Source organism: Aulonocara stuartgranti (assembly GCF_965226115.1).
Source record: "Aulonocara stuartgranti genome assembly, chromosome: 9".
Lineage (NCBI taxonomy): Eukaryota > Metazoa > Chordata > Actinopteri > Cichliformes > Cichlidae > Aulonocara > Aulonocara stuartgranti.
Window position 1 is genome coordinate 4,763,116 of NC_138960.1, and position 25,253 is coordinate 4,788,368.

The 25,253-nt window shown below is 38.6% G+C and overlaps 1 protein-coding gene across 2 annotated transcripts in view; it reads left to right on the top strand.

Annotated features, from left to right (window-relative positions):
- vstm2a (V-set and transmembrane domain containing 2A) overlaps positions 1 to 25,253 on the top strand; it is a 110,705-nt gene that overhangs the window by 61,642 nt on the left and 23,810 nt on the right. For both annotated transcript variants that reach the window (XM_082547616.1, XM_082547615.1), the window contains exons 3-4: positions 21,610 to 21,660; positions 23,911 to 24,244. In XM_082547616.1, the coding sequence (XP_082403742.1) occupies positions 21,610 to 21,660; positions 23,911 to 24,244 (385 nt within the window). The remainder of the gene's footprint in view (positions 1 to 21,609; positions 21,661 to 23,910; positions 24,245 to 25,253) is intronic.

Genomic DNA, 25,253 nt, shown 5'->3' on the forward strand with positions numbered 1-25,253 from the left:
AGAATTTGGCACAAACAATAGGAAAGCGTGGGTCCTGTATCAACAGTTCCACCTGTCCCATAATGCACCCACTATCACGGCAAAGTGTGTAATAGATATGTCAGTCCACTGCGACCATTTCACATTTTCTCTCCACATGCAGAAGTTGAAGTAAGTTGCAGTAAGCTAGAGTACCATATAGGGAGACATTTTATTTCAAGCCAACATGACAGTAATCACGGCAAAGCGTTCAAAGCCGCCTAGCTTAACCTTCCTGTTGCATGCAGGGCAAATCTGTCCTATTTACAAGTTAAGACACTCATAAATATTGTGTTTTACATCCTCCACACTAAGCACTCGAACATACAAAAGTGGTGATCACCTCTTTTTATTGAATTTTGAGTTTTTTAATCAACTTTGTTACATCTGTGGTGTTTACGCCATAGGAAATGAATGGGAATCCACCCCCACCCCCCTCTTTGGCCTCTGAATGACTGCCTGAACAGAATTTGGTGGTGAAAAATGTTTGTTATGTTTAAGAGCTGTTAAAACAGACTGGAGGGTTTAATCAATTCTGGCGATTAATGACCCTGGAATGCATTTCAAACCTTCAAAACTTCTTGGCTTTAAATATGTTATCTCCCCCTGCTGGTACTGCAACGTCTGCATGCTTGTCCATTCATACTTTGGAGAGGCAAAGTGTGAATGGACATGGTGGACCTGCATGCAGTCTTTTGGGTTGGACGCTGAACTCTTACATTATATTGTTAATCACAATAGGGTTGCACTATTCCAGAAACTCTCAGATACCCCAGCTCATCACAACCAGTTTCAAAAACCAACTTCACCACATCTCTCATAAACATCTACGTATCTGCCTTGCTAAATCAGGCTTTATTATATGTATTTTTTTTTTTATTAGTTTGGCTGTTATTTATTGAGTATTGAGAGGTACTTCACAGCTACAGTTCCCTGATGTTAACACATTAGTCAAGCTATGTCCATTAATAGTGGATGGTTGCTGTTAGGTAAAACTGAAGATGTAGACTGTAGATTGATAGCTTTATTTTGTGAGGTGCCAAAATGTGTTTGTATGGATTTTGGAGTGCACTTAAACACAGATTTTCAGACTTTGATTTTTTTTTTCCAATGCTAAGCTCAAGGCTTGGGGAGAAAATCTAAACTCAGTTCCAAAAGAAATGAAACAAAATTTAAAAAAACCCTTCAGATGCCTCTGTGTCGCTCACAATGAGCAACTATGCAGTTAACACCCAGAGAGCCATTCTCAGATTTAAAGCCGACACTTTTATCACAGCTCTGGTCCTCACACAAACCCTTGATGAAGTGTTTCCTCCTTTGTGTTTTTATTGATTTTGTTTTTTTATTTTTCCATGATTTTCTTGATGTGCTGCTCCATTTCAGTTCTTCTACATGCTGTAGAGGTTAGTATGGGAACAAAGTTCTTTATTGTAAATATCTTCATGTGGTTCATCAGGGGACCTGCAGAACAATTATTGTATCAATTTTAAAGAAGTGACTATATGAAACAATAAATGGGGAACCTATGAGACCGGTCTGTGCAGCTGACAAGTTTAAGCAGGCCAGAATCAAAAAGGAACCTCATATAATCTGAACAGCTCTAACATGTCTAGCCTAACACGACAGATGGTTTGTTACACAGAACTGTCAGAGAACTTATTTTTGGAAACTGATAAAAGAGCACTTTTAGAATTTTTTTTGATAGGTGACTGGATCAACCATCTGTCTGTCATCATCATCACAGGCTGAAACAACCATGGGCATGTGCCTCATTGGACACTGATTGGTCTGACAAACTGTTTGACAAACTGTTTGACCAAAGGCCCAGAGCTTGAAGCCTCCAAAGGTAAAAAAAAAACAGAGAAAAAGACAGTAATTCTGTCATTAAAACATTAGATGTTGACATGCAGACAGGATGTCTGCAACAATACTGTCGGATCCACCTGATCTGATTAGACCAATATGACCTAGTCTGAGTTAGATCTCAGGTCACGTAGATTAAGTATAAGATTAAAATTCACAGGGTCATTCAGCTGTTTATTTTCCCAAAAGGACAGTGAGTCATGTCTGCATATACAAAAACTGAATTATCTTCAAATACTGTCTACTAAATTATGTTTTAATCCTCTGAACTGATACCTTTAAGCTGCTGCAGTTCAAACTGACAACAGACCATACAAATACTGACATTACTGAAGCATGACACTGCACATGTGACAGAGATGATCCAATAAATGTGAGACGCGTTTCCGTCCACTGTTGGAAAGCCTCCTCAGAGAACAGAAAGTATTTGAGTGAATATAGAAGAACGAATAGAAACAAATACACAAAAGCAGGATGAATGTGAGAAACTACCTTTTCCATATTTTTTAGGTAAATGATACATGCTTTCACTCTCTTTTCCCTTTGAAATCCTTTTGCTATGAAGCACCAGACTTTGGGCTGGCTGCTACACATGGGCATGCTGTGTGTGCTGTGCCGCGGTTTTCAATGAAGAGTGAAACACTTAGCTCTTTTGGGTGCTGAAAACTGCCTTTTGCAGCTTACGTTGTGAAGTTGTGGTGAAAGGTTTGGTTTTACTTTTCAGAGACATGAATATTTGGATTAAAATGTGCCAGCAGTTGATCCTCATTTCTCTCTGGTTACTGTCAGACATCAGGTGTTTCATCAGGGATGTTGACCCTAAACTACTTTGTGAACAGCAGTTTTGAAGAGGTGTAGAAAGATTGCTTTCCTGAAATAAAAATGGTTACTCATAACTCTCGAACATATTTATTTTCAGTGTGACCCAATAGTCTGCTCTGCCCATATTAGGTTTAGCAATTTTCTCACCCACATAAATATAGTGAACTAGTTCACTATTTATGGTTTTGAGATTTTTTATTGTCTCCCCAGAAACACTTCCCCTGTGTTTTTTCCTATTTCCATTGTGTTTTGTGTGCTTTTGCAGCGTTTCAGTCCGTTTGGCCTCTCAGGGCCACCGTAGTTTTTCCCTTCAGTAAGGCAAATTTCAACTTTCAGGGAGAGTCATAATAACATATAACAAGCAAAAAAGGGGTTAACTTGTCAATGTGTTTTTCCCCCTCCATGGTACTGAGGATAATTTGCCTTCACAAAGCTCTGTTGATAATCTGGCTTTACATGTTTTAACTTGTTGACTGTAGAAGTAGTGACTGCCAAATTTTGCCACATTTGTTCTCTCCTGACACAGCGTGCTGCTTATTGTCATTCATTTTGATACAACTTGGCTTGCGGGGCTGCGCCTGTAATTGTGATCTAGTTTATTTCAAAGACCTTTTTCATGTGCTGCCTCCATTATTGTGCCAACCTCATGGCGCTTCTTTAACAGTCTCGCACCATTACTGTAAGCAGACTACAGTCATCTGTAGTGCTTTGAAGCCAGACTGCTGTTCTCCTGAAGTCTTATGGGGTGCAGATCTAATCTTTTCAACTTTTTTTGCACTCATTATGAATCTACCCTGAACACATCAATACATTTTGACCATATTGTGTTACCGTCACCTGTAGGTCTGAAATAAAACAAGTCTTTAAAAGTAATCTCTACCAAGACTGTTGACATATTATAATGTGTCCATCAAAGACCAAAGAGAAGTTGATTGCATTGCTATTGACATCAAACTTTAATGAATTAACCCAAGGTTGTCAAACATAAGGCCCCCCACCCCCCATTGCCATTCATGCTAAATTAAGTAAATTAAATAAAATATAAACAATTAAATTACAGAAATTTCCAGTTTTTCAGCTACCTTCTCTAGAAATAACAGTTTTTTTTCTGTGAGTTAACGAAAACTTTCAGGCACAAATAAGATCAAAGCGGCCGGTGTTTGGCTTACGATGTAAAATGGCTTTGACATCTCTGGGTTAAACACTGGTGGGCTGCAGCTTGAACAAGATGGGGTTGCGTATTAGTTGAGCCTATATAGACTGACTTTTTTTTTTCAAAATTAAATGTGATTCTCAGTGTGGACACTGATAAATATAAATCTCCAAAGGCTTCGCTCGTTGTTGTAGCTGAGCTTTAAAAAATTGTCTCAAGCCGTTACAATTTAGGGATGTCCTGAAATGTCACCTCTCGGCTCTCATTAGGATTCCCATTGGGGGTGGTAAGTACTTTGTCATTCTGTTAGCCGTCGACTTGAATTGGCATTTCACTCAGTGTCTCTTACTCCATTCAGTATGCTTCAGAGGCTGCCTTTGCCTTGGTCCCCTCATCCCCAGCTGTGCCATTTCACCTTTTTGTCTCTCTGGAAATGGATTAGCCAGCCACTACAAAAATTAAACTGCCAAATCAATTAGTGCTGCTCAAAGGTGCCGATTCATTTTCATGCTTGTTCATCACGCCCTTTTCTATGCTTGTCTGTTTACATCCTTGGATTATTGGCTTCCATGTGCCAGCCTACAAAGGTAAACAGTTAGGAGAAGGGGAATGAGATTTTGAATAAGAAGAGAATTTCCCTGCAGGTTTACAGAAAATAAATGAAAGAATCCAGAGGGACACTAAATGAAAAGTAGAAGTGCAAATTTTTTATACAGTATAACAAATTAAAACTTCTACAATCCACTCATAGCAAAAGTACTTGGTAAAATAAACATGTACACAGAGAACATGCAGTATAAGCTGTTGAACACACATCTGTATAAATATGCACAATTCCCCATTCATTAGCTGAGATGCAAATACATTAGTGTGAACTGCAGTTTTATTTTTTTAGGCATCTTTTTAATTTTTGCTTTTGTGGTTGATTTTTTATATTTTACCTTTCCTTTTTGCCCTTAGAGTCAGTTTTTTGTTCCTTTTTTCCTTTAGTAATTATTCTTCTGTTTATGATTTCAGAACAACAAACCTGAGTTTCATTTTCCTCCCTCTGCAGGTCCAAGTTAAATCAACGGTCTTTCACTCTATCCATTTATTTTCTGTCAACACCTCAATAAAAGGAGCACGTTTACCCAAGGCTTTATAAATATGACAAAACAATTGTGTTCACACGTTCCTACACAGTTTTAGTCCCGAATCTACATGTAGATGTGCAGACAGTTATAAAATGGTCACCATTTCATGCACATTTTGCATCTCGTTATGTTTAAGCGATGCCCCAGATATCTGGACTTCCATGAAAATGTCTGCAGACACTATTGGTCCCCCGAGGATAGAGCAAGTGTGGGCTTTGATGATCATCTTGCATGACAGAAAGTTGACATTTTTAGCTTTTAGTGAAATGATGTGACAGCTATTGGATGGATTGGCAATAAATTTTGGTACATTCACTCAAGCTTCTCTGATTACCCCCTTTAGTGATCTCCTTATAGTTGACATTTGTTTTTCTATGACTACTTAATTTATTGCAACAAATATTTCATCTAGCATCTTCGTTTGTTTAAAAGTAGCCCATTACTTTGATTTTTGAACAAATATCTACAACGCTTATGACAACTTGTCACTCTCAGCTGTATAGAGGTTAGTAAGGAGTGTCAATTGCAAAGTGGTTTTTTCTTTGCATCACACCATGAGTAGTGTTTAACTGGTTAGCATTTGTGCACCAGTGTATATATGCAACTATATGCACCCAATAAAAAGAACTCTCCATCATATGACAGCCAGTAGTTTTAAGAAATGACGTGAAATGCAAAATGTGGACCTGAAATGCAGATTGAAAGTAAGACAGAGGTCAATACAAAAGATCCCTTTATTATGGTCAATGAGAAGATCAGAGTAAAAAACAGCCCATGAGCACAAACAACAAAGTAATTCCAAACTGGCAGCAAGATCACAAGGAACATTAACCGATGCCAAAACAGAGACTGACGGGAAGACAGAAATATAAATACACAGGAGCGCAACTGGGGAAGTGGACAGAGCTGTGGGGAACAAAACACAGGTGACAATTATCAAAGACATTGTGAGAGGAGGGGAAAGGAATGCTAAACACAAGATACAAACGTCAAGCAGCTATCAGAAGGTGAGAAACATAAATAAATGGGAGTTTCAAGGAGAGTTGACACAATAGGATCGGACAGGGAGACATTACTAACTGGCATATATTAGTATGCTCCATTTAATGCCTGTGGAATCATGCCTGACTGTTAAACAATGGAGCATATACATGCACATCATAATAAATGTTCTGTGCCCACCACTCATTCATGCCTCCATGTAACAAATAGGAGATACTGATCTTTCCGGCATGGTGGTAGACATGTACAAGGCACCAACAAGGTCAAGGCCACGAGAGTTTAACCTGTTTGGATATATCTTTGACCTTTTCATCTCAGACCGCTGTGTTGTCTGTAAGAGAGACTTTACCCTGGTGAACAAAAAAAAAATCTTAAAAGGTTTTGCTTGCAGTTACCCACAGTTTGAAGCAAGTCAACATGCCAGGTCTTGCGATGTTTCAGAAAGAAACATGTCAAGACCCTCAGATCAGATGTGAGTTAGCACAAGTCCAGACATCTGACATTTCAGTGAGACAGGTTGGAATGGTGCTACCTCTGTCCAAAGCATTGGTGATTAGCAATCGTAATCTGGCGGTGAAGATGAAGATGCCTCAATCCAGAGATACCAGGTTTAGGTGAAGATGAAGAGAAGGGTGGGTTGCACAAATAACAGTGTGAGAGGGAGAATGACAGAAGAGCGCAGAGATTTAAAGTTGCAAAGTGAAGGCTGATTCACTTGGAGAAGTTGGGCGAGAAGATTACTGGACTAGAGCAATGATGTCAGAACTTAGTTTGACAGTGTGGGAAAGTGGAAGTGATGTAAAGAACAGACAAGAGTCAAACACCCAGGAACGCAGCCAGAGGAGTGATTACCGATCTTCCGTATTGAGCTTGCGCATAAGTGTCATTATATAAGTCTAATATATGCATTATTCAGCTGGCAGCTGATCTTCAGCCATTGCACATCACAGGTCTTTATGCCTACATGTCTGTTTACTCCCCAAGTAATCACTGCACGAGCTTGTATGAAGCAAACACCTTTGTAACCGTTTTTGAAAAAGAGAACAAACATATTTAATGTTTCTGCCTTTTTTTCTGACTGTTAATATGACTGACTTTTAATTGTTTTTATCGGCGCTATACAATGAAGGGAAGCAAGCAGTTTGTGTGAGCAGAAGGGTAAATAACATGCTGCAAACCCCTCATCAGGGTCCAGATGTTTCAAGCTCTGTATTTTAAACATTGAGTTATGGTGATGCGACTTCCCTGCGCTTTACAGGGGTAGGCAACTCCAGGCCTCGAGTGCCGGTGTCCTGCAGGTTTTAGATCGCACCCTGGGTTAACACACCTGAATCAAATGATTAGTTCATTACCAGGCCTCTGGAGAACTTCAAGTAATGCTGAGGAGTCATTTAGCCCTTTAAATCAGCTGTGATGGATCATGGACACATCTAAAACCTCCAGGACACCGGCACTCGAGGCCTGGATTTGCCTACCTCTGTGTTAGCAGTATGGGGGCCAGACTACTTAATGCATGCACATTCAATGCTAAAAGCTGCACAGACCACTGAGCCATTATTTATTAATATATTCTTGACCTGTTATTGTGTGATTGTTACCATGTGGATAATGAAAGAATGCAGTTTGGGATGAGCAAAAAGCACCTCATCGCTTTCAGTCTTGTACTATTTTAATTTTCAAAAGAGACAAACAGACAAAGAACATGTTAAAGTATTGCTGGATAAAGCAGGTTAGGAAAGATGAACTATCATAAACTAGAATAAAATATGCAAAAATAAATAAGCCAAATTATTTACATCAAATAAAAAAATGGAGGAAAACGTCATAAAACAATAAGAAGAAGAAAACTAAAGCATATGTTATACACAGGCAGAAAAGCAAATGTGACCGTATGACTACAGTAAAATAGTTTCAGATTGCATTTACAGGACAATAACCTAAATGTAAAAACGGAATTCCTACTTTTCAACCACTTTAGTCCAAAAGGTTACGCTTACATGAATTATGTAAATATTTTTGTTGGAAATTGTTATTTTTAGGGTAATTATATTAATTAAAACAATTACAATACCATATACCTGTCTGGCCATCTGTTCGTGACCTCAAGCTGAAACGCACTTGAGTTCTGTAACAGGACAACGATCCAAACCACATCACCAAGTCCACCTCTGAATGGCTTAATGAAAACAAAATGAGGACTATGGAGTGGCCAACTCAAAGTTCTGACCTGATTCTGATTGAGATGCTGTGGCACGACCTTAAAAAGGCAGCTCATGTTCAAAAACCCTCCAATGTGACTGAGTTACAACAATTCTGCAAAGATGAGCTGTGGCTTGCTTATTGCAAATGCTTGAGTGCAGCTGTTGTTGGTGAGGGTGGCCCAACCAGTTATTATGTTTCAGGGGAAATTTTTTTCAAACAGGCTCATGTAGGTTTGAATTGTTTTCCCCTTAAAAATAAACACCTTCATTTAGAAACTGTTTTGTGTTTACTTGTGTAATCTTTATACTGTATAATATTTCAATTTGTTTGATGTTCTAAAACACAAGTGTGACAAACATCCAAAAAAATAGGAAATCAGGGAGGGAGCAAACACGTTTTACACCACTGTATGTTTAAGTAAAACTACAATCGCCTGCTTGTTTTTTACATTACTGATTTGAATGTTTTTTAAACAAAGTAAGAAGAAGAATATTTAGTTCTTTGTCTTTTTTATGTATGCATGCCATATCGCTCTTCATGCATAAAACTGATAGTTTGTTTGTGTCAGGGATTTTGAAATCTGAAGAAAAAAGCCAAAAGTAATCCAGCAGCCTCTCTGGCCCGCCCTACTAATTGTAATTCATTGAAGATGTCAGCGCTGCTGGATTCTGGTTTGGAAAGAGTCGAGTGCGTGTCTGAGAATGTCTGCATGGGCACTCTCGAGGAGATGAATCTCTGATTTTTGACCTTGCTGTTGTACACAGGGGCAGCACGGTGGTTAGCACTGTTGCCGCACAGCGAGAAGGTTCTGAGTTCAATTCCACCATCAGGCCGGGGGCTTTCTGTGTGGAGTTTGTATGTTCTCTCCGGGTACTCCGGCTTCCTCCCACCGTCCAAAGACATGCAGCTTGTGGGGATAGGTTAATTGGATAATCTAAATTGTCACTAGGTGTGAGTGTGAATGGTTGTCTGTCCCTGTGTGTTGGCCCTGCGACAGACTGGCGACCTGTCCAGGGTGTACCCCGCCTCTCGCCCTATGACAGCTGGGATAGGCTCCAGCGCCCCCCGCAACCCTGGAAAGGATAAGCGGAAGCGGATGGATGGATGGATGTTGTACACAGGAACTGTGTCCTTATTCCAATAGTTGTGACAAAAGTCATGAAGAGAGCTGAAAGCAATGATAGTAAAGCATGTCGCTGCAGTGACACTTTTAATTTCAGCTTAGTGAAGCATAATGTAAATCTTTTTTATGCTGTATTTGTGCTTTGAAACTATTTTACAGTTCTACAGTTCCTTCCTTCATTGGATAAAGTAATCGAAAAATTGTAGACAATTTGAGCACTTTCATGTGTTCTACACGCACAATTGCAGACTTTACATGTTATTAACATAGCTCTTGTCATAAACCAATGGACCGTGAAGGGGATTAGCGTTTGCATCTGAATGGGACCCCTGTCAGCTGTGGGATGTAATTAGAGTTAACAACTAAGCTTAGAACCAAAACATCTTCAAGTGGGAGTCAGTGAGCTTTGTAATTAGGAAACACTTTATAGGGTGCACTACTGTGCTTTATGTATTTTACACCCACTGTGGCCTCACTTTGTTCATCACGAGGAGCCATATTGCTCCCGAGGGCCGCGGCTAGAGGAGACATTGGATTGGAAATGCGTGCAACATTCAAAACTCATTATCAGATATGATTAAGTTGTCCTGGCTGTAATGCATCTTGAAGAGAACAAACAAACACATCCATCATAATTGGAGATATGTCATTGAGTATCAATACACCGTCAGTTTGTAAGGGCCTTACACATGCAGCGTTCATTTCTCTATTGCATTGCCCTGAGGTTTTGTTGATATGTATTTAACAAGATGAACAATCTTATTTTAAAGTGGTTAAACAAACGTGTGAGATTCTGGCTGAACTGAAAGTGTTTAAAAAGAAGCTGAAGAAAACGCACACTAAATACAACCTCTATACTTTCAAGCTATTTTACATGCAAGGTGTCCTTGTTATTTTGAAGAGATTATGGAGGTTCAGGTTTTCAACGACAGAACACGTGTAGCAAACATAAATCTCTCTGTATACTAAAGCTTCAGAATCGAGGAAACATTCACTCGCCATGAACCCTTTGATGGTTTCTCAACCATCTGTCATCATGAGCTGAAGAAGTAGTTTTTAATTACCGCTTATTTTTGTTAGATCAGTTAAAACAAACAAACATATGATAAAAAAAACCTTTAATGATGTAGAATGCTGTGCAGCTCAATACAAGAGAATAAAATATGACCAAACAAAAAAATCTAATCAGAAATCTAAATAAATGCGGTGAAGTAAAAAAATAGCATCAAACTAAATACATGTATTTAAGTAATAAATATGGCATATACCAAAGTAACAAAGAAAACACATTTTGAAATGGATTACTACTCATTATGTGTGTAAAGTGCCTTAGTGTGTGTTCAGAGCTGTGATCGTGCTGGGCTGAAATATATTAATAATATGATGTGAGATTTGATGATGATAATAATGATGGATTGCATTTATATAGCACTTTTCTAGGCACTCAAAGCTCACATTCACACACTGGTGGAGGCAGCTACAGTTGTAGCCACAGCTGCCCTGGGACAGACTGACAGGAGCAAGGCTGCCATATTGCGCCATCGGCCCCTCTGACCATCACCAGTAGGTGAAGTGTCTTGCCCAAGGACACAACGACCGAGACTGTCCAAGCCGGGGCTCGAACCGGCAACCTTCCGGTTACAAGACGAACTGCCAACTCTTTGAGCCACGATGATGCATTAAAAGAACACATGATGGATGAAGGAAATTCTTGACTGGTTGGTCAAAGAAATAAAAAAATCAAAAATACAGGAATAATAGACAAAGACAAAGTGATAGGTCAAAGGTCAATGAATGGTCTTCGCGGGTCCCATCCACTTTGCCAGCAGGTATTTCACCCGTAGTCACCAAATATCCTTCCCTCTCTGTGCTCTGAATTGAATGACTTCCAGTGTTTATGCGGCTTAAGCTCTAAGGTAATCTTCAAACAATTTGTTTTTAACAGGTTATCCTGCTACATGGTCGAAGTCGGAAATAAATAAATATATTGTGTGAATGCAGATGATAAATACAAAGACAGTCTTTAAGTCGTTCGCTTGCTTTCAAAATAAAATGATCATCGCAGCACCTAAGTCACAGATTTGGTGCAGAGGATCATTTCCCTCATACTGGAAGAGGCTTCATGACAACAGCTCTACAGCTGAACACATACACAAAGGTTACTTTAAATAAGGAAATATCTGTGCTGGGTCCATGAATCAGATCCTTTCTTCATTCAGAGCACGAGAATGATGGAGCGTGTTCAAACGAAATGAGCTCCGGATGGGACAAGGGTCAAGACAAATGTCAAGAAGACAGCAGTGTCAAGAGAAGAATTCAAGGCTTTCTCATTTTAATCTTGAAGCATTAAATATGACATCCATCCTTTGTATCAGTGACCAAGCTACAATGACTAGTTAACCTAACATGTATGTCTGTGGGAGGAAAGCATAGAGGAAACTCAGAGAACATGCCAATTCAGGGAACTGAACTTGCAGTTAAAATTAGAACCACATTCGTACTTTGTGTGATACAATTGCTAAGCTGTTGTACTGTATTTGTGCAATCTTCTTCTGCAGATGGAGTTTACCCAGTGGTTCAGGTCGTTGCTATTTACGTTTTATGTGAAATATCATAATATAATATAATCTGTGTTACGCCCCTGAAAAATATAAATCTTTATAAAGAACTTACTCCAGATATATCTTACCAACATTTTGTAGGAATGAAATGTTACGTTGTACATGGAGACTGTAGCTACAGGGATGGTCTCTTCAAGCAAAAATAAGAAATATATAGGTTTTTTAATGACTATTCAGATGCCAGAAATCCGATCATACCTACTACAACACGTCTCTTTGCTGAGTTTGAAAAAGTCCAAATGCATTGTAAACAAATGATCATGTGTTCAACTTTTTACACAACGTTTTCTGTGTGAATTCAGTTATACAAACGATGTCATCTAATCCATCCAACACAACGATCACAAGGTGTCATACATATTCAAGACTCCTTTTTATTCTTTTGTCAGATGAATTGTATTTTTAGACAGGCATTTACTTTCAAGACAATCACATGCCTTGCGGTTCAAGCTTGAGTTTGGAGATTTGTAATGTGATGTGCAGATTTGGGTCCATTCGTGTCTTTAGTTTATCTCTATTTCTGTAGCAAGTCTGCTTGTCTTGTTAGTTACTATCTCTTTAAAGCGACAAAAAGAAATAGAATCATCGAGTCAAAAAGCCCTTTACTATATTCTCACGCTGAGCTGCATTTTGCAAATGTACAACCCCAGACATGTTACTTACATGTTACCAAAATCTCATATCCTGATATATATCGTTATATCGAACAGCCCTAGTGCAAGGGCATATTATTAGTTCCAAAGTGTGAATTCTGTTTGTGTTACACAAAACATATCCTCATGTTGCTCCATTGAATGCTTGTGTATTTCCTGTCGCTGTCATTGAAGAGACTTTTCTATCATCTCCAGTCCATGATGGATTTCTCCCTGTATCATTATTGAACGTCAGTGCAAATGGCGGCTCTACAAAGAAAGCCTTGCTCTTTCGGGTCTTTGATACATTTTCTATCCTTCTCCAGTGGTGCAGCATAGGAAATACCCTGACATTATGTCACATTGTGCACATTTAGTCAGTCATATTACGAAAGACACATTTAACACAAACAGAATGGATCGAACTCAGTCAGAGAGTGTTATTATAGCTTTTAAAGCATGAGGATATTTGAAATACAGCAAACATGTTTGAGAATTCTTCCATCATTATATATTTTTTGCTTGTTTTTTGGGAGGGGGGCAGTATTTACAGATGTACAAAAGACCAGATAAATCAAATCCAGATCATCGTATCTTCTTCCAGGAAGGAAAGAAAAATGTGCTTATTGTAGACACCAATCGATAGATCAGAAATGCTGAGCTTATGAGTCATATGCACCCCTATTTATTTTACATACAGTCGACCACTAGTCACTTTGCAAGGCACTTGTGATTAGCACAAAACAGCAAAAAGACAGGCATGTAAGATACAATGACACAATGGATGTGTCATTGTATCTTACGGATTTTCAGTCCTACCTTGGTGGGAATATTGCTCAGATGCCAGAGAGTTGAGTTGGTTCATCTGAATGTCGTGTTTTCCATGGGTGAAATGTTTTGTGTCACTAATCCACTGCAGGTTTCCTCGACGTTATAAAGACTACATTTGCATGTTGAAAGCTGTGAGGTCGGTTTTATAATCATTTAATGATGATTGATGTACAAATTATCATCACTGTTGATCAATAGCCATGAAGACTATTCACAGAGAGTTGTGCTGTGGCTCCAGTTACAGTATTATGGTGAGCAATATATCCTTTGGACCCTTACACAGTTCAGATATTCCTCTTCCAAGTAAATTACGTGATTCCTCGCTCAAACCAGTGTTGCTTCCTGTCCAGGATTTTCGTATCCTCATCACTGTTAGTGTGGCCATGAGACTGTAGACGCACAGTCCTGGACTGGTGAGGTAACTCTTCTGTGTTGTGCCATCCACTTAGTCAGAGGATGTTTTATCTGATGTATAATTCACAGCAGTCACCTTAGCACTTCCATATACACTATATTACTGTGTTTGTGGCAGGGACCCAATCATTAGTGTGGACCAATCTTTGATGTAGCATGTTTTGGGGTTGAAAAGCCACAGAGTCACAGTGTTTAGTGAGCTTCAACCTCAGTTGTTCCAATACTCCTGACACATAAGGGATCGTTAAAGGTGTTCGCGTAGGCGTCGGAAGAAGTCAGTTGTATGCAGTAGTGAAGCTGTGGCTCGAAAGTAGATCGGGTCCTCTACTAGTCCAGTCCACATGTGTACTGATGCATCCACTGGTGTAAAAGTAAAATGTCTTGAATGCAGCTTGTGTTGTGAAAATGCTTTGTGACAAAAAAAATGCTATATTAATATTTATTTACCATTTTTACAATGTCTGCTGATGAAGAAGCAAGCAGGAAAAATGAAGTTCGTAAGCTGCATCAATAAACTGTAAAGGTGCTTTTGAGCACACACAACATCCATCCCAGAAAAAAACAAAATACTAGAATTATACACAGTAAAACTTAAGCATGCCTTATTTGGAATAGCTATACCACAAATTATTTATTACATAATTCAATATAAGTGCAAAAAGCACCAACAGCACACACACTGTGTCAATTTAGCTAAGGCTAGGTATGTCAGAGAGCTAGCATGTACAGATGCTTTCACATATTTAGTTTCACTTTTTGTTGATTTTCACTTACAGTGGTGACAAGTTCTGCCTATTCAGAACTTATCACCAGTGCACATTTAATAACAAGAATGCTAAATGTTGCTTAACTTGGGACTGTAGTTCAGCTTGCACCAACAGCATACTTGACTACTTTTTCAGGTGGGGAGAGCTGTTGTTTTACATGAAGTTTAACTAGTTTTGAACAGTCTTGAAGTAATTATGAGGTAATTATTAGCATAATGACTTAGCAAGAGTGACATTCCCTGCTGATTAAGAAAAGTGGCTTTACTCATAAGAGTGACTGGATATACATCACAGAAGCATTTAGGTGATATGTTGTACTTTAATGTCATATATAAAGATCGGTTTAGGGCTATTTTTCTGTGTATTTCAATACTACTTCTAAGCTGTAGTTATAAATTGCAGACTGGTTATGAGAGGCTTTTCCCCACAGCATGTGGTATAGCCTGAGATTAAAGGGTTTAATATGTCATATGAAGTCCACGACCTGAGTTTAACCTTCTTAGATTGTTTGTGTTTGTAAAGCTTATGATTGCTGGGTAAACTCATTTAATATTTTGTTGCCTGAATATGTTTTCTTTGCGGGTGCATGTCTATCATGCAGGGTCAGGGCTCTAAAATGAGATATTGTCCCATCATAGTAAGAGGTGCAATGCAATCACAGCCGCAGCGATGGGTGGGCTAGTCTGTATTTCGCTTTAAATGATGACCATTTTTCTTCATGTGACATTAATTTAGTTTCAAAAAGTCAATGAAGCTTCTTTGATGCACAATAATTGCAGAGCACATTTTACAAGAAGTCAATTTGAGATTTGCATGAAGAATGGCAGAGTGTCATGGTGGAAGGGTTTTGCAATAAAAAGACAAGCGATTGAAATTGAGATACTCGTGAATGACCGCGGCTTTGGCTCAGAAGGCACCCATGTGAAAGAAATGAAATATAAATGGGAAAATAATTGAGGTTTATCCCGACAGTGTCAGGGAAAACTTTTGCATTGCTGTCAGGCTGGAAACTTACTTCAGAGAACATCTGTCAGGTAGACATTCAGATAAGTTGAAACAGTTAAAGGCAGCACAGATAGTTAATCTCTTTGAAAGGTTTCCTTTTATTTGACATGCACAGCAACATCTTAGTGCCAGACAAATGTCTTTTTACAGCAGGTGATAAATGCAGGGATTCTGAATTGATATTGGACATTAATTATGTCACAATTACTTAATTGCACTTGTACAGCACTGGGTGACTAATGGGTTCACGCTCATAAAGTAAGTCAGTTTGGATAAAATATTTCAAAATATCTGAAAGATGGGGTGAACCCAGACATAGATTTTTCTTAATATGTGAACAAGGACAGCACATTCAGTTGACCAAGAGTCAGTGCAGAGATGTATTGTCCTGAAAACAAATAAAAAAGATGCATAAAAAGATTTTTGTCATTTCTTTTATTCTCCCAAACAAAGTCAAAGAAGATGGTTCTGTTTTCTGTGATCAGTCTTTGGATTGTGATGCTGTCTTCTTACGATGTTACACAGTTTATATAAAGCCAAACATGCATGCAATTCTCTAATCCTGATGAAATTCTGTAGCAGTACATGTTCACATCTGTGGCTTTGTTCAAAGTGTTTTTGTACATTTAAAAAAAAGAATCCTTTGAAATGCATTATTGGTTCTACATAAATATAATATATGAGCTCATATTTACAATACCAGAGACCATGGGAAGTCCTTGTATTCTGCAAGAAGTAGCAGTGAAAGCCAAAATAACCATTAGTGATATATATATATATTTATAATAGTCACAATGTTTACCTTGTGAGATTTGTCAGTGCCATATAACAACGTTTTTTTACATATCTGTTTAAAGTGGCTGTTTGCACATTATTTTTATTCCTATTTATTCTATTTATCCCCTTCGTATATTTTATTTATATTGTCTCTGTATTTATATATATGTGTGTGTGTATAACTCTGTAACTTCTGTCGGTGCTGTGCTTTTTTGGAAATCGAATTTCCCAGAGGAACCCACCCGAGGGATTAATAAAGTTCTATCTTATCTTATCTTATCTTATCTTATTATTGAAACTGCAGACATTAAGGTGCTATTCATCATATCTCAATGTGCCAAGAACACAAAATCTGAAATCCTTTTAAAATTATTTATTTATTTTTACATAGTTCAGTGTGGAGGGAAAGGTGTCTGTAAGAACTGGTATTACCAATCAAGCTAGACTGACTCATGTACAGATGAGGACAAAATTATTAGGCTAACTATGAAATTTTACGTTTTTGTCAAAATTTCTCCATTTGCAAGTGATTTTCCACATAATATTTCTAAAAATGCTAGTTTTCTTAGCATAACAATAACAGAATTATTTTAAAAATAGAGAAATGACATGGTTCAGTATTATTAGTCCTCTGAAACACTGGCCTTTTGAATTTAGCCATAGCAGAAACCCCTGCTGTATAATTGTGCTTTCACTGTGTAATACTTCAAGCTCGTAAAGTCAAGTTAAAACTGTAAGTTAACTTTCAATTTAAAATGTTGGCAAGGGTTTGACATGTCAAGTGACAAAACCTCATGCCAAAACCAGACAAGTGTCAAGAACTGAACTGAAGTGATGAGTATCACTGATAAATTCAAAGAATGCCACAGAGTACAGAACAAGCTTGGAAGAGAGAGGATGTGAATAACTGGTAAAGAACTACCTCTAGAAGACCAAAGTGATTGTTACCGAGTGGCCTCAGTTTACTTTCTGTAAACTGAAGGTGCAGATTAATACCAAAGACCCATCAAATTTGGAGTTTGGGAGATTCACCAAAGGACTATGGGTGGAACTGCTCAGCAGACCTGTGAAACCCTTTAAAATTACAATAACTGACTGAAGAATGAAGCAAAAAGGGTCCACCATTGACTATTAGCCTCAGAAGGGCTCGTAAGTTTGACCTTGGTAGTGTTTGGTTTTGGGTAAATAACTTTGTTTCTGTGTGCAAAGTACAGTAATGTAGAAACTAGGATGTTTGGAAAAGCTGTGTAAAAAAATTCCTCTTTTTAAAAACACCTGTGGCTCTGCTTTCTGTGATTAGTATTCGGACTTGTGATGACGCAGAATCGAACTGGTCTGATTTGACCAGATGTCTAATCTAGATAGACTGATGCTTCAGTGGTGCTTTTCTATCCCAACTGAGCTCTCACGGCACATTATTCAATTCTTTTAAAAACTTTCTGTCAAGCTTATTCTTTAACAGATTCTGGCAATTTGGCTCCAACATCCTACACAAACCAAGATGCTCAAGGTCTAATCAGCAAACAGACTAGGGCAGCTGGGAGTTAAATCACCAACCTTCCAATTGGTCAACCCAATGAGCCACAGCCACTCCAAGTTTACAGCACCTTGTAGTCTCAAACAACCTCCCATTCAGGCAGTAAAGAGCCCCAAACTTGGCTTCCAAGATCTGACATAGAGGCGTGCTCAGAGTAGTATGGCTGTAAGGCATATGGTGGCTTCTGATCAGAAATTGAGCATTCAGTCTGTTGTGGCTTGTCACACATGCTGTTGACCTCTTACATCCACAAGCAAGGGAGTGCTTTCAATAGATCATCACCAGAGAGCGATAAGACGAACCCAAACACTGTCTGCCAGCAAACAGGGAGACTCTAAGACTCTGCACTTAAGATAAGATGAGACTACACAGAATTAATGGTGGATAGACTCAAAGTAAATTATAATGTCACCATTGAACTACTGATTGACAACACCTGAAGAAGAAGGTTATAATGTGAACAGAAGGAACCTTATGTAAAGCTCTATTCAGAACCATGATTAAATTGTTGACTCAGTTCTGTGGCTATTTAATAGGTAACTTTAGCTGTTGCCTTGAAAGCTGAAGCTAATTTTGCTAGCATGCAGGTGTGTAATGTATTTTACCATGATTGTGTTATATGTGGGCTTTGCCTGGGAAAACAGCTGCATAGTTTCTTATCTTATTGGGAAAATATGAAATTTAAAGAACTGTTCAGTATGTGTAAATTCACAGTTAATTTGGATTATAAAGTGCTTCACCCTTAGTGGTTTTCCTCAGTTAGCCAAAGAAGAATAAAGATTGATAAAGATAATGTCAAAATCAAAAAACTGAAGTAGGCTGATTTCATAGACTTCATTATCAGTAGTTAAAGATGTTATTGCAGAAAGCTTTGATCAATCAGAACAGAATATTGCAAATGATGATAAAGATACTAATTTTTAGGTCTTCCTAATGTCAGTGCTGCAAAGCTTGAGCTCCAAAAGAAAATGTTTCATATGGTATGTCTTTTCAACTCCTGCGCCTGGGTAAAAACCTTACAGTTGTCAAAATCTACTCATCCTAATCTGTGGCTTTCCTATTTACAGAGGATAAGACTGATCACACTGTCAGACTTATTGCTAATTTATATCTGATGATTATACTGTGTGTGGATGTTAAACAGTTCAAACGAGGCAAGAGGAATGAAGGCAGTCAGGAACAGTTTATTAGCTTTAACTTTAGAAACCATCAGAAGAAAAGCCGCACGAGACGCTGTGTGAATGTTTATCCTTTCATTTTTCGTTCCATCGCTTCTGTTTGGTTTGGTTTAAACAAAAAAGAGCTGAGCACCAAAAGAGGTGAGGTTTCAAAAAAGACTGTGGCTTGAGTTAAAATTTTACATTTTGAAAACTTGATTTTCTGGGTTGGTGTTTAATGCTTGGCCCTGCCACATGCCAGAGTGTCCTCGGCTGTGAATTTCAAGTGTCTCTGGATGGCTGGTAACAACATGCCATGATTTATCTACTGTGTATGAGAACAGGTGAATATGAAATGCATTGTAAACATTTTTTTAGAACTGTGTAAAGGTCAAAAGTCACTTTATAAACATAGCTCTGCTAGAAGCAAGTGGTGTTATTATTAGTGTGTGCTCAAATATGGGACTTTGCAGGAGTGCTGGACTTTTTCATATTTTAAGTAGCCAGTTATCAGACATTTTTAATCTACTGGCCCCCATATTTCACATATTTTAATTTTGATCATAAGAAAGGCCAGTGAAAATTTCCAGGTTTTATCTTTAATAGTTTTTGAGATATTCATGTTTAAACACTGCTTCAGGTTTCAGTGTGTGAAAAATGGCTTGAAACGTCATAAAATTATTTGAAGTATATGAAGCTAAAATTTCATAGCAATCATTTTATGTCCACACTTTGTGACATAGATTTTTATGCAGAGATGGATGAGCTAAAAGCCCATGTTTATTTGAAATTAATTGAAGCTAGTCTTTCAGCACTGATACGTTTCCCGATGTGCAAGTTGCCAATTCCATAGTGCCATACTATCAGAGACGCAGAGTCTTAAACGAACCCCTGATAAAAAGTTGGGTGATCACTGTACTTATTAGTTTGAAGGATGCAGTGTCCACGTGTTCAGCAGAGGTGAGTGGATGACAAAGGCAGAATGATGAAAAACAGGGCTGAGACAAGACAGACAGGACATGGAAATTTGCTGATGAGTGGTTAGGCTGGTAGCTAATATTGGACATTAAGTAATAATTCTAGAAAGCGGAACAATGAGAATATGGATATCTCCAACAAGGGATACAAATTAAAACAAGGAAGAAGTGATTTTACATTACATAGTTACAGAATTCAACTTTGAGTCTATTATCCCTACAGGAGATTCCACGATCAAATATTGGAGAAGTCATTAAATCATTCTTCATCCACCATGTTTCCTGAACACAGCAGCCTCCCTGGTATGGCAGAGCAGAGCCTTTTTCTTCTGCTCACAGTCTGACTTGATCTTCCTCAGGTGACATATATAGACTGCACACGCAGCCCATATAACCACCGTTATAGTGGTTTGTAAAAAGCAGGGGCTGAAATTGATGACTTGAACCAGTCCCAACATTGAGGCTGAGGACAATTAATCGTGCCTCGTCGTTAAAGACATCTTCTTGTTACAATAGAGCATGCCAAGTCTATCTGTGAAGTCACAATGTAGGAGCCGTGCATACATGCAGGCAGAGAAAGCTATGGCTCCTAATTCTTCTCATTAATCACCTGTCTACTGCACATCCTCTAGAGAAAAGCGCCCTGGTTCCTCTGAGGTAATTACAGCACTTGAAGGAACGCTCTCTGCAGCAAATGCTTATAAGTAGCCATCTTATCCCTCAGTCCTCCTGCCCTTCATTTTTTGTCTGAACCGTGGAGCCAATAGCTTCTATGTCCTCTGGAGAAACTCATTCTGTATTGTGCAGCTCTTGCTCCTCCTCAGCTTTGTAGTCAGCAGGCTTTTCTTTTTTTATTTGCTTCTTTTTTTTTCCAGGCACGCATCCATTTGGCATCCGATGTGGGATAAATAAATTATAGCCTCTAAAATCAATGCTCAGTCCATGATGTAGGCTGTAGGCTTAGTGCTTGCCACCATGCTAGAATTATGCTCAAATAGAGGCATTTTGTAAGCCCAGGAGCCACACTGCTGTTCACTGTTTTTTGTGCCATTGTGAAAAGTTATTCTCGGCTGTCTGACATTTTATTATTCGTAATAAGTTTTCCTAGGCGGTATTACTTTTCACTGCAGAAGCTGATAGAGGTTTTGAGGTGTGATTTGTCTCAGGAAGCTGTTCATTTGTTACACAGCATCCTCGTTTGAACCGCTTTTGTTTTCTTTTCCCACTAAATTCACATCTGGAGCATCTGGAAGCTGTCTTTAATTTCTCCACAGAAGCACTCAGAAAATCTAAAAATAAATCAGAAACCGTGGCAAGAGTGGCATTTACTTTTAAAGACAGAACAGTAGCGATGCAGTCACTCAGTCCGTACGCTGTGTGTTGATGTGGTTTTGAAAGATTTATAGCCTTCGGTGCATAGATCATGCCGTCTCTCAAGGTTGTCGTAGGACTGTCAGAGTTGGTTTTAGGGTTTCTGACACTGGACTCGCATAAAATGTATCTCTAAACATGTCCTGAAAGTGGCAGGTTTCTATATTTTGCTCATGCTCCCTTTCTCTTTCTCTGCATTTCCAGATGGAGATGATACAAGAGCCCGATCCTGATGACGAGGGGACGAAAATAAGTGTAAGTACAAGAACACATCACGTAGGCCATTGCTTCTCGGCCATGTGCCATCGTGACCAAAGTTGGCAGTGTTTCATTCCGAGCAAACACAACAGCAGCTGATTTTCTCGAATAATACACCTTCAACCAGAGAAAGGAGCTAATCAGTGAAATCAGTGGCAGTGTATTATTACTGTCAAAGTGGTTCCCTCCCTGCGCTCATGCTCCACCAACTATTCCGCCCCTTTTCCTGACACTCTGTATGCGCCTTCTGTGCCCAGTGCACCACACAGCCTTCCTCTAAATGACCTCATTGGAGCCCTCAGACACTCAGGCAGGCATGTGTAATGGAAAGTGACAGATTTACGATCAAGCGAAGTTTGTAGATGCTGGTTTCTTAGAAATTGGGTCAGTGATTTTCTGTGTTATACACGGTCCTTGCCTGTATGACAGTCTTCTAGCAGAAGACGAGTATTTAAATATTCTTTCATTTCAGTAATTAATGTGTTATTATTAAAGGGAACTTATTATGTCTCTTCTTACATTCTGTCATATACATACTCTGAAGTATGTGTGTGCTCTTATGTGTAGTGGTTAATACTTATGGTAGAAGTTGGCAAAGTGTCAAATTATGGGGTCATTTTATGTGAAAGTGAGTCAAAAGCTCAGGCATCCAAGTGGCCTGTTTAAGAAGCAGCCAATCAGAGAAAAAGGTACTCAAATTATGAGTCTCAAATTGAGAACTGGAATACAAAAAAAGTCTCAAACAAGAAGGTTGAGCCAGTATAACTACACAGAGAATCTGTGACCCGAACATGTTATGTTTCCCCATACAGTGTCAGTGTTAGTAAGTATAGTTGAAGTTTTGTTAATGTCTGCTGACTGCATGCAAGTATACATTTGCGTCCTGTGAAAAGGTGTCATGGCCGACAATTTTGATTGTTAATATTTAGCGCAGGCACAGCTTCTGAAGCAAAACTGCCACAATAACATTTCTAAAATACCTAATTAAGCTGATTGTAGCATAAGACTGAGTTTGTGTCATTCTTAAAATAAAACAGCAACACAAAAACAGCGATACCATCCTGTTCATCCCTGTACTGGGACTGAAGCATAGAAATGTAGCAACAGATGTAGCAGTGTTGTTCTTTTTTCTGTTGCAGTGCTTTTAGAACAGATTGGTTGTAGGGATGGCATTTAGTCTTTGATTTACCTTTTTGTTAGCACTGAAGTAAAAATGTCATCTTTTTCCCAGAGGCTATTTTCCATTGTGACGTTCTCCCTAAAGCCAACAAAGAAACATACTCTATCCCATCTATACAAATGATGTCCAGTCCCATAATGAACTTGACAGTGTTTTTTTTTTTCTTTGTGATAATGTCATGTGAATCAGAAGATGGAAAATTTACATGTGCCTGCACAAAGCTCTACGCTTTTACCAGCATATAAAACCGCTTCTCTTAGATGCCACCAAAATTGTTTTTCATCAACATAAAAACGTTTTTCATTAAACTCAGTCTGCAAAATCACAAAATGTTCATACCGAAAGTGTGTGTACTCGTCCATGTTAACCATGAATTGAAACACGGACCACAGTATACTGATGTTTTCAATATTTAACCAAGAAAAAAGCTTTTACCTTAATCCTAATCTGAAGTGCTTTTTTGTCTTGATTGAGAGAACATAGCGATATGTCTGTCCTTTAAAAGTATATAAAAATTATACGTCAGTATAAGGAGAAAGAGGGTTGTGAAATGAGCCGAGCAAGAATCTGCCTGTCATGTGTGCCACCCATACGACTAGTTGAACTGCCGTGATTAACGCGCTTGGCTGACTTTGCTGCCCTGCTCTCAGAGCCGTACAGAATCACTCCTTCACCCCTTATTAACAAATGCACATTTGTGGGTTTTAGAGTGGTTCGTAGACTTGACAGATGTTTTCGTCCTTGGCGCTTAATTATTTACCATCAACCTTAGGAAAATGGATGGTCGTGAAATAAAGCGTACTGTCAAACAAATCAGTTTGTTTGACAGAATGGGTACAAAAATAAACTATATAAAAAAAGTACAGTTTATTAGAATAAATGACACTGAATTTGTGATTTTATTTTTTTAATCTTATTATTTCCACATTCGAAAAGTAAAATTAGGATATGTTCATGTCAAATTTTGGGGAAAACCCAGAGTGTGAGAGTTATGTGTTGTGCAAGCAACTTGTGGTATTCATCATGCCATCAAATGTTGTGACAGTCTTTTTTAATTACTCTAACAGACTGTGAAAGTCCAGGGCAATGACATCTCACACAAGCTGCAGATCTCCAGAGTCAGCAAGAACGATGAAGGTCTATACGAGTGCCGTGTGACACGAGCTAACTACGGAGAGATTGTGGAGTACAAGGCCCAAGCCTGGTTGAAGGTCAACGCCACGTCCAGGCCCCAACGACCACTGCCACCTCCTGAGAAGAACTCCCTACGGCACCTGAAAAACAAGAAGCCAAGAAAGTCCAGCTCATCACTGGGGCAGGACATGAGTTCAGACCAGAGGGTGGTCTCAACTTCCACCTCTCACACATCCTCCAATACAGCTAAACACAACCCCGGCTCAGGTAAGGCCCACAGGGAGTGTTACATAAAAAACTGTGGAACACACAAAAAACCCTCCCATCACTTATGTTTTCACTACCACCATGAAATCCTGATTTGCAATGCTCTTGACACATTTGTGAGTCACCTACTTTGCTTAAAAAGTCTGCTTGGTTAAAATTCAAGATTACCAAGGATAGAACTTAGAATGAGGTTATTCAGCAACTGAGCTTACAATCGACTTCAGTTTTAAGAACTAACGTGCTCTCAGTGAAGTAGGAAAAACACCAGCACAGCTGTAATAGCTCAACATGACTACTAAAACTACATGACTTAAAATACTGTATGTGTGCCAACTAAAAATACACCATTGATTACTATGAGCCTTTTCACAAAGCTGCTAGCTTCCCCTGAAGGCTAAAGACTGACAACATTTGCAGCATTAACGCCTGCTTGAGAAATCCAAATTCCTCTAAGCAAATATTTAGCATTATGTGTCTACTTTGGTGAATTCAGAGGAAGCAATTAAAGCTTCTCTTTTGCTCCACAAAAGTGACATGATTGGTTTGAATGAACTGAATTGGTAGATACTAAGCTAATGAATTGACTAGCATAATAGCTAATTATTAGCAAAACTTTGTTAGCAGTCAGTTGTCTAGCTCCAATGTTTTTAATGCACAAAATTGTGCAAAAGGCCATGGCAAAGTAAAAAGAAGAAGAAAAAAACATACACAAACTCACTGTACTGCAGAAGACCAGTGTTTTAAATTTTCATATTTTTAGTAAGCAGTATTGAAGCAGAGTGTGATTTATTTAATCTCATGTAGCATGTTATATTTGTCTTTTCTCAGTAGCCAGCTACAAGTCAATCACCTCCCTCTAACATCCCCAAAATGTTGCTTTAGGCTTTTAACTAATTCTAGGAGATAAGAACACTTTCTACTCTTGCATTCTTTTCAGTGAACACCTGTAAGTTTTCAAAATCATTTAAAGACTTTACTGTTAATGTCTAAGGCACTATATAACCCAGCC